An 11,528-nucleotide genomic window follows, 5' to 3' on the forward strand; every position below is an offset into this window, starting at 1 on the left:
CACTCACTCAGTCACTCACTCACTCAGTCACTCACTCACTCACTCAGTCACTCACTCACTCACTCACTCACTCACTCACTCACTCACTCACTCACTCACTCACTCACACACACACACACACACACACACACACACACACACACACACACACACACACACACACACACACACACACACACACACACACACACACACACACACCTCTTGATGATGCAAAGTGTGTGAGCTCAGACAGAGTCAGGAGACAGAGTTATGTAAGCAATTATTAATCCGAGCTGTCTTCTCATTCATCTTCTTATGTAAGGAGGGATGAGGAGAGGAGAGGAGGGGAGAGGGGAGGAGGAGGAGAGGAGAGGAGAGGAGAGGAGAGGAGAGGAGAGGAGAGGAGAGGAGAGGAGAGGACCTAAGATTCCAGACACCAGACAGACAGACATTATTCCCTCGCTTCCTAAGGAGAGGGAGAGAGAGAGAGAAAGTTGTTATTCTGTAAATAGCCCTGCGTCTGAGAGGGACTTGTGTTTCCATCAGCTGAGACACAGTTAGAACTAACAGGAAACTATGAATTGCCAGTCAACAGTCAACAGAAAAGCACAAGGGTCAGACAGACATATGTGTCGTTTAACCTCACGGAGAATGTTGCCAATGGAAGTCTGAACACTGACACAGACACTGGGGTTGGCCGGGTTCACTTCCATATAAAATCCTAGTTCATTGGGCAAGTTACACTGAAATTCCAATCGTCCCCAATGCTTTTCAATGAGGAACATTTGGAATGGGAAATTTGAATTTGGTTTACTTTCTGAATTGATTGGAATTGAAATTGAATTGACTCCAACCCTGATACACTCTGTCTGGATTAGTAAGTATTTTACGTCATAGTAAATATTTTAACCAATTCTCTCTCCCCCCCCATTCTCCCACTGCCCTCCTCTCTCCCCCATCTCTCTCTCTCTCGTTCCCTCGCTTTCTCTCTCCCCTCCTCTCTCCCTCTCCCTCTCTCTACCCCTCTCCCCTCCTCTCTCTCCCCCTCTCCCCTCCTCTCTCTCCCCTCCTCTCTCTCCCCTCCTCTCTCTCCCCCTCCCCTCCTCTCTCTCCCCCTCTCCCCTCCTCTCTCTCCCCTCCTCTCTCCCCTCCTCTCTCTCCCCCTCTCCCCTCCTCTCTCTACTCTCTCTCCCCTCCTCTCTCTCCCCTCCTCTCTCACCTCCTCTCTCTCCTCTCTCTACTCTCCTCTCTCTCCCCTCCTCTCTCTCCCCTCCTCTCTGTCCCCTCCTCTCTCTCCACAGCGGCCATCTGTCTAATGAAGAAGCTGTTAGAACCAGATCCAGCTAAGAGACCCAACATCCACCAGGTCATGTCTGACTCCTGGCTACAACTGGCTAACGCTAACACTGGAGCACCCTACCTCAACAGGTACACACACACACACACACACACACACACACACACACACACACACACACACACACACACACACACACACACACACACACACACACGGAAACACACGGAAACACACACACACACACACACACACACACACACACACACACACACGGAAACACACACACACACACACACACACACACACACACACACACACACACACACACACACACACACACACACACACACACACACACACACACACACACACACACACACACACACACAGCAACACAGACACAGGTCTGATGGTTAACCTCTCTCTCTCTGTCTCTCCAGGATCCACATTGAGGAGATCAACCACATGGTATTACTCCATATGACAGAGAGGATGGGCTATAAACACAGCGAGGTGCTGAGCGCCGTGCTCACCAACAGAGCCTGTCACACCCTGGCCGTCTACTTCCTGCTCAACAACAAGATGAAGAGGCTCTCCAAGGAGTACAGGGTAGGTCGGGGTAAACAACACCATGGCAACCATGGAACTCAGGATGACAACATAATGTCACTGAGGCACCAGAGGTTCTGTCTGACCCAGCTAGGTTCTAACACACAAGTACAGGATATTATAGACACCCTACATTACACCACCATGGAGTACAGGATATTATAGACACCCTACATTACACCACCATGGAGTACAGGATATTATAGACACCCTACATTACACCACCATGGAGTACAGGATATTATAGACACCCTACATTACACCACCATGGAGTACAGGATATTATAGACACCCTACATTACACCACCATGGAGTACAGGATATTATAGACACCCTACATTACATTACACCACCATGGAGTACAGGATATTATAGACACCCTACATTACACCACCATGGAGTACAGGATATTATAGACACCCTACATTACACCACCATGGAGTACAGGATATTATAGACACCCTACATTACACCACCATGGAGTACAGGATATTATAGACACCCTACATTACACCACCATGGAGTACAGGATATTATAGACACCCTACATTACACCACCATGGAGTACAGGATATTATAGACACCCTACATTACACCACCATGGAGTACAGGATATTATAGACACCCTACATTACACCACCATGGAGTACAGGATATTATAGACACCCTACATTACATTACACCACCATGGAGTACAGGATATTATAGACACCCTACATTACACCACCATGGAGTACAGGATATTATAGACACCCTACATTACACCACCATGGAGTACAGGATATTATAGACACCCTACATTACACCACCATGGAGTACAGGATATTATAGACACCCTACATTACACCACCATGGAGTACAGGATATTATAGACACCCTACATTACACCACCATGGAGTACAGGATATTATAGACACCCTACATTACACCACCATGGAGTACAGGATATTATAGACACCCTACATTACATTACACCACCATGGAGAACAGGATATTATAGACACCCTACATTACACCACCATGGAGTACAGGATATTATAGACACCCTACATTACACCACCATGGAGTACAGGATATTATAGACACCCTACATTACATTACACCACCATGGAGTACAGGATATTATAGACACCCTACATTACACCACCATGGAGTACAGGATATTATAGACACCCTACATTACATTACACCACCATGGAGTACAGGATATTATAGACACCCTACATTACACTATACCACCATGGAGTACAGGATATTATAGACACCCTACATTACACCACCATGGAGTACAGGATATTATAGACACCCTACATTACATTACACCACCATGGAGTACAGGATATTATAGACACCCTACATTACACTATACCACCATGGAGTACAGGATATTATAGACACCCTACATTACACCACCATGGAGTACAGGATATTATAGACACCCTACATTACATTACACCACCATGGAGTACAGGATATTATAGACACCCTACATTACACCACCATGGAGTACAGGATATTATAGACACCCTACATTACACCACCATGGAGTACAGGATATTATAGACACCCTACATTACACCACCATGGAGTACAGGATATTATAGACACCCTACATTACACCACCATGGAGTACAGGATATTATAGACACCCTACATTACACCACCATGGAGTACAGGATATTATAGACACCCTACATTACATTACACCACCATGGAGAACAGGATATTATAGACACCCTACATTACACCACCATGGAGTACAGGATATTATAGACACCCTACATTACACTACACCACCATGGAGTACAGGATATTATAGACACCCTACATTACACTACACCACCATGGAGTACAGGATATTATAGACACCCTACATTACATTACACCACCATGGAGTACAGGATATTATAGACACCCTACATTACACCACCATGGAGTACAGGATATTATAGACACCCTACATTACACCACCATGGAGTACAGGATATTATAGACACCCTACATTACACCACCATGGAGTACAGGATATTATAGACAGCCTACATTACATTACACCACCATGGAGTACAGGATATTATAGACACCCTACATTACACCACCATGGAGTACAGGATATTATAGACACCCTACATTACATTACACCACCATGGAGTACAGGATATTATAGACACCCTACATTACACCACCATGGAGTACAGGATATTATAGACACCCTACATTACACTATACCACCATGGAGTACAGGATATTATAGACACCCTACATTACACCACCATGGAGTACAGGATATTATAGACACCCTACATTACACCACCATGGAGTACAGGATATTATAGACACCCTACATTACACCACCATGGAGTACAGGATATTATAGACACCCTACATTACATTACACCACCATGGAGTACAGGATATTATAGACACCCTACATTACACCACCATGGAGTACAGGATATTATAGACACCCTACATTACACCACCATGGAGTACAGGATATTATAGACACCCTACATTACATTACACCACCATGGAGTACAGGATATTATAGACACCCTACATTACACCACCATGGAGTACAGGATATTATAGACACCCTACATTACATTACACCACCATGGAGTACAGGATATTATAGACACCCTACATTACACCACCATGGAGTACAGGATATTATAGACACCCTACATTACATTACACCACCATGGAGTACAGGATATTATAGACACCCTACATTACACCACCATGGAGTACAGGATATTATAGACACCCTACATTACACCACCATGGAGTACAGGATATTATAGACACCCTACATTACACCACCATGGAGAACAGGATATTATAGACACCCTACATTACATTACACCACCATGGAGTACAGGATATTATAGACACCCTACATTACATTACACCACCATGGAGAACAGGATATTATAGACACCCTACATTACACCACCATGGAGAACAGGATATTATAGACACCCTACATTACACCACCATGGAGTACAGGATATTATAGACACCCTACATTACATTACACCACCATGGAGAACAGGATATTATAGACACCCTACATTACACCACCATGGAGTACAGGATATTATAGACACCCTGGGAATAACGTTGTAATAACGTCTCTGTCCTCCAGGAGAAGAATAGAATAGTTGAATATCTCTGTGAATTTACGTTGTAATAACGTCTCTGTCCTCCAGGAGAAGAATAGAATAGTTGAATATCTCTGTGAATTTACGTTGTAATAACGTCTCTGTCCTCCAGGAGAATAATAGAATAGTTGAATATCTCTGTGAATTTACGTTGTAATAACGTCTCTGTCCTCCAGGAGAAGGTGTACCAGGAGAAGGAGAAGAAGACCGAGAAGAATGAGTACTTCCAAACCCAGTGGAGGAAACACGTAGAGAAGGTCACCATCCCTCCTAAACAGACTCCTGTCTACCTGGCCGTCAGCAAGGGGCCAAGCAAGGAGAAGAAGCACAGAAATGGTGAGAACACAAACTCACTCTGTTCCCTGTCTGTCCTCTCAACAGAAATCCTTTCACGCTCTGTGTTATCTGGAGAGCTGATTTACTCTCAACAACAACGGCAGATGTCACTGTGCTTGGGCGGTATACCGTGTGTACCGTATGTACCGTGTGTACCGTATGTACCGTGTGTACCGTGTGTACCGTGTGTACCGTGTGTACCCTGTGTACCGTGTGTACCGTATGTACCGTATGTACCGTATGTACCGTGTCTACCGTGTGTACCGTATGTACCGTATGTACCGTGTGTACCGTATGTACCGTGTGTACCGTATGTACCGTATGTACCGTATGTACCGTGTCTACCGTGTGTACCGTATGTACCGTGTGTACCGTATGTACCGTGTGTACCGTGTGTACCGTATGTACCGTGTGTACCGTGTGTACCGTGTGTACCGTGTGTACCGTGTGTACCGTGTGTAACGTGTGTACCGTGTGTACCGTGTGTACCGTGTGTATCGTGTGTACCGTGTGTAACGTGTGTAACGTGTGTACAGTGTGTACCGTATGTACCGTATGTACCCTGTGTACCCTGTGTACCGTGTGTACCCTGTGTACCGTGTCTACCGTGTGTACCGTGTGTACCGTATGTACCGTGTGTACCGTGTGTACCGTGTGTACCGTGTGTACCGTATGTGCCGTGTGTACCGTGTGTACCGTATGTACCGTATGTACCGTATGTACCGTGTGTACCGTATGTACCCTGTGTACCGTATGTACCGTGTGTACCGTGTGTACCGTGTGTACCGTGTGTACCGTATGTACCGTGCGTACCGTGTGTACCGTATGTACCGTGTGTACCGTGTGTACCGTATGTACCCTGTGTACCGTATGTACCGTGTGTACCGTGTGTACCGTATGTACCGTGTGTACCGTATGTGCCGTGTGTACCGTGTGTACCGTATGTACCGTGTGTACCGTATGTACCGTGTGTACCGTATGTACCGTGTGTACCGTGTGTACCGTATGTACCCTGTATACCGTATGTGCCGTGTGTACCGTGTGTACCGTGTGTACCGTATGTACCGTATGTGCCGTGTGTACCGTGTGTACCGTATGTACCGTATGTACCGTGTGTACCGTATGTACCGTATGTACCGTGTGTACCGTGTGTACCGTGTGTACCGTATGTACCGTGTGTACCGTGTGTACCGTATGTACCCTGTGTACCGTATGTACCGTGTGTACCGTGTGTACCGTGTGTACCGTGTGTACCGTATGTGCCGTGTGTACCGTGTGTACCGTATGTACCGTATGTACCGTGTGTACCGTATGTACCGTGTGTACCGTGTGTACCGTGTGTACCGTATGTACCGTGTGTACCGTGTGTAGCGTGTGTACCGTATGTACCCTGTGTACCGTGTGTAGCGTGTGTACCGTGTGTACCGTAAAGCCACGGGATTGTTTTTCAATACTGTTATCACCGTTGAAACCATTTCTTTGAAGTTTTTTAAAATATATTTTTTTTATATACATTTGAATATTTGTATTTAATAATTTTTAAGTAAATAGCCGTAGTCAACTTGTGAAATACGTTAGTCGATAAAGGTGTGTTTGGTGTTTGTTTACGAGCACACAACGACGAGAGACCGTAGCCTTGAGAGTCATTCACTGTTGTGCAGCGTGCGCCAGGTGATCTAACATTAAATGTTTGCCAGCTAGATATATCTTATAACTATTACTATTAACTATCTAAAATGTGTTAAATACACTGTAGTCGTGTGTTTGGTGTAGCTAATTTAGTTGCTAGTTAGCTATCTAGCTAAGTGGTTAGCTTCTTCCAAAAATCAAGCGTCGCTTGGCAACAGCAGAGAATCCCCTCCTGTATCCAGAGTCTTGCTGGCTAATATTAGTTTTGTGCAGCAAACTGTGTAGCATTTGTACTTGTACAGTTTAGGTCAGAATCTTTACAAAATGTTTGCGATGCGCTCGTTAGCATTTATTTTTGGCATTCTTTATGAGAATTCCTTAGTATCACTCGGGCTCCCAAGTGGCGCAGCGGTCTAAGGCACTGCATCTCAGTGCTAGAGACATCACTACAGACCCTGTTTTGATTCCAGGCTGTATCACAACCGGCCGTGATTGGGAGTCCCCATATAGGGCAGCGCACAATTGTCCCAGCGTCGTCCGGGTTAGGGTTTGGCCCGGGGTAGGCCGTCATTGTAAATACGAATTTGTTCATAACTGACTTGCCTAGTTAAATAAAGGTTAAATACATTTCTTTAAAGTATTGGTTAACATTTTGTTAGCATTTTGTTAGCATTCTGGTAAGTGACGTTTTTGGGGGATTATCTTCCTTTGAAAAGAAATAGCGGCCGTTGTGTGCACTGTCGGTAATACCATAAAACCCGGGATGACACGGGCACGATATGAAGATATGGAAATCTGGATACAATCCAACACTAGATGTCATCCCTCCATCCCTCCACTCCTCCACCCCTCCATCCCTCCCATCCCTTCATCCCCATAAAACAGGTGAGACCACACACACACACACACACACACACACACACACACACACACACACACACACACACACACACACACATACAACACAGCCAGCATAGTACTGGGCATACCTTGAAATGGCCCGTTGGCGAGTGTATGTTGTTCATATGTACGGTATATCATCATACCGGTGTGATTTTCTCCAGATGTGTGCGAAGCTGTCGTCAAGGCAAAGGGTGGCTACTTGAAGAATATCAAATATAAAATATATTTAGATTTTGTTTTAACACCTTTTTTTTTGTTGGTTACGACATGATTCCATATGTGTTATTTCATAGTTTTGATGTCTTTACTTATTATTATTCTACAATGTAGAAAATAGTAAAAATCAAGAAAAACCCTTGAATGAGTAGGTGGGTCCAAACGTTTGACCGGTACTGTATATTATACATAATGTATCACATGACATCATGAAGGAGTCGTCATTGGGTACTTAAAGTACTAGGTCATGTGACAGAAGTTTATTTGAGGTGAGTGAAGATGGTGTTGTATAACACATGACACCGCTAGTGTGTAACATAACTCAGCACTAAGGAGTGGTCAGTTCAACTGCCCCCCCCCCCTCCCCCCCCCATACCTCTAATCAGGGACTGATTTAGACCTGGGGCACCAGGTGGGTGATTCCCCTCTAATCAGGGACTGATTTAGACCTGGGGCACCAGGTGGGTGATTCCCCTCTAATCAGGGACTGATTTAGACCTGGGACACTAGGTGGGTGATTCCCCTCTAATCAGGGACTGATTTAGACCTGGGACACCAGGTGGGTGATTCCCCTCTAATCAGGGACTGATTTAGACCTGGGACACCAGGTGGTTGATTCCCCTCTAATCAGGGACTGGTTTAGACCTGGGACACCAGGTGGGTAATTCCCCTCTAATCAGGGACTGATTTAGACCTGGGACACTAGGTGGGTGATTCCCCTCTCAACAGGGACTGATTTAGACCTGGGATACTAGGTGGGTGATTCCCCTCTCAACAGGGACTGATTTAGACCTGGGACACTAGGTGGGTGATTCCCCTCTAATCAGGGACTGATTTAGACCTGGGGCACCAGGTGGGTGATTCCCCTCTAATCAGGGACTGATTTAGACCTGGGACACCAGGTGGGTGATTCCCCTCTAATCAGGGACTGATTTAGACCTGGGACACCAGGTGGGTGATTCCCCTCTAATCAGGGACTGATTTAGACCTGGGACACCAGGTGGTTGATTCCCCTCTAATCAGGGACTGGTTTAGACCTGGGACACCAGGTGGGTAATTCCCCTCTAATCAGGGACTGATTTAGACCTGGGACACTAGGTGGGTGATTCCCCTCTCAACAGGGACTGATTTAGACCTGGGATACTAGGTGGGTGATTCCCCTCTCAACAGGGACTGATTTAGACCTGGGACACTAGGTGGGTGATTCCCCTCTAATCAGGGACTGATTTAGACCTGGGGCACCAGGTGGGTGATTCCCCTCTAATCAGGGACTGATTTAGACCTGGGGCACCAGGTGGGTGATTCCCCTCTAATCAGGGACTGATTTCGACCTGGGACACCAGGTGGGGGATTCCCCTCTAATCAGGGACTGATTTCGACCTGGGACACCAGGTGGGGGATTCCCCTCTAATCAGGGACTGATTTCGACCTGGGACACCAGGTGGGGGATTCCCCTCTAATCAGGGCCTGATTTAGACCTGGGACACCAGGTGGGGGATTCCCCTCTAATCAGGGCCTGATTTAGACCTGGGACACCAGGTGGGGGATTCCCCTCTAATCAGGGACTGATTTAGACCTGGGACACCAGGTGGGTGATTCCCCTCTAATCAGGGCCTGATTTAGACCTGGGACACCAGGTGGGTGTTTCCCCTTTAATCAGGGCCTGATTTAGACCTGGGACACCAGGTGGGTGATTCCCCTCTAATCAGGGACTGATTTAGACCTGGGACACCAAGGTGGGTGATTCCCCTCTAATCAGGGACTGATTTAGACCTGGGACACCAAGGTGGTTGCAATTCATTATCAGGTATAACAGAGAAGCAGCAGTAATCAGTACCTCGTAGGGTAACATTTAAAATGCCCCTGATCTAGGGGCCATGGAACATTAGTGTTTTTATTTACATGGTATGAGAGAGAGAAGAACTGTTTAACTCAGTCCCCGGTGGCCAAAGGACAAGGACAGTACATTTTTCATTTTACTAGAAAGAAGAGGTTTTCCTGACATATCTGAGCAGATGATGCAGGGTTTTTAAACCTGTACAAGCCTTTTCTCTCTCTCCCCCTCTCTTATCTCCCAGGTCACCCTCCTCTGTTGACCCAATTAACAGAGGAGGGGGACCTGCTCATCTAACATCTCATTCCACAATCATGGGCATTAATATGGAGTTGGTCCCTCCTTTGCTGCTACAACAGCCTCCACTCTTCTGGGATGGCTTTCCACTAGATGATGGAACATTGCTGCAGGGACTTGCTTCTATTCAGCCACAAGAGCATTAGTGAGGTCAGACACTGATGTTGGGTGATTAGGCCTGGCTCACAGTCTGCGTTCCAATTCATCCCAAAAGTGTTCAATGAGGTTGAGGTCAGGGCTCTGTGGAGGCCTGTCAAGTTCTTCCACACCGATCTCGACAAACCATTTCTGTATGGACCTCGCTTTGTGTACAGGGGCATTGTCATGCTGAAACAGGAAAAGGGCCTTCCCCAAACTGTTGCCACAAAGTTGGAAGCACAGAATCATCTAGAATGTCATTGTATGCTGTAGTGATAAGATTTCCCTTCACTGGAACTAAGGGGCCCGAACCATGAAAAACAACCCCAGATCATTATTCCCCCACACTTAGCACTATGCATTCGGGCACGTAGCGTTCTCCTGGCATTCGCCAAACCCAGATTCGTCTGTCGGATTCATCACTCCAGAGAACACGTTTCCACTGAGTCCAATGGTGGCGAGCTTTACACCACTCCAGCCGACCGCTTGGCATTGGGCATGGTGATCTCAGCCTTTGACTAAATTTTGAAGAACTGACTTGTGGGAAAGGTGGCATCCTATGACGGTGCCACGTTGTCACTGAGCTCTTCAGTAAGGCCATTCTACTGCCAATGTTTGTCTATTGCATGGCTGTGTGCTCGATTTTATACACCTGTCACCAACGGGTGTGGCTGAAATAGACGAATAGACTAATTTGAAGGCCATGCTGTATATCTTCCTTTCTCCCTCCTGAGAAATATATTGTTCAACCCCCCTTCTCCTGCTGTCTGTCTGTCTGTCTGTCTGTCTGTCTGTCTGTCTGTCTGTCTGTCTGTCTGTCTGTCTGTCTGTCTGTCTGTCTGTCTGTCTGTCTGTCTGTCTGTGTCTCTGTCTGTGTCTCTGTCTGTGTCTCTGTCTCTGTCTCTGTCTCTGTCTCTGTCTCTCTCTCTATCTCTGTCTCTCTCTCTCTATCTCTATCTCTATCTCTATCTCTATCTGTCTCTATCTCTCTCTGTCTCTATCTCTCTCTGTCTCTATCTCTCTCTATCTCTCTCTCTCTATCTCTCTCTGTCTGTCTCTCTCTGTCTGTCTCCGTCTCTCTCCTTTTGCTTACAGGTTGTCTGCGTTCAGTCTCAAA

General features: G+C 46.2%; 1 protein-coding gene across 1 annotated transcript in view; it reads left to right on the forward strand.

The window, feature by feature from the left end:
• The window catches only part of hunk (hormonally up-regulated Neu-associated kinase), a 30,644-nt gene extending 25,169 nt beyond the window's left edge, over positions 1-5,475 (forward strand). The window contains exons 7-10 of the mRNA XM_038964802.1: positions 1,284-1,410; positions 1,723-1,891; positions 5,235-5,354; positions 5,440-5,475. Of these exons, the coding sequence (XP_038820730.1) occupies positions 1,284-1,410; positions 1,723-1,891; positions 5,235-5,354; positions 5,440-5,475 (452 nt within the window). The remainder of the gene's footprint in view (positions 1-1,283; positions 1,411-1,722; positions 1,892-5,234; positions 5,355-5,439) is intronic.
• Positions 5,476-11,528: the final 6,053 nt, after the last annotated feature.

Source organism: Salvelinus namaycush, chromosome 26 (genome assembly GCF_016432855.1).
Source record: "Salvelinus namaycush isolate Seneca chromosome 26, SaNama_1.0, whole genome shotgun sequence".
Lineage (NCBI taxonomy): Eukaryota > Metazoa > Chordata > Actinopteri > Salmoniformes > Salmonidae > Salvelinus > Salvelinus namaycush.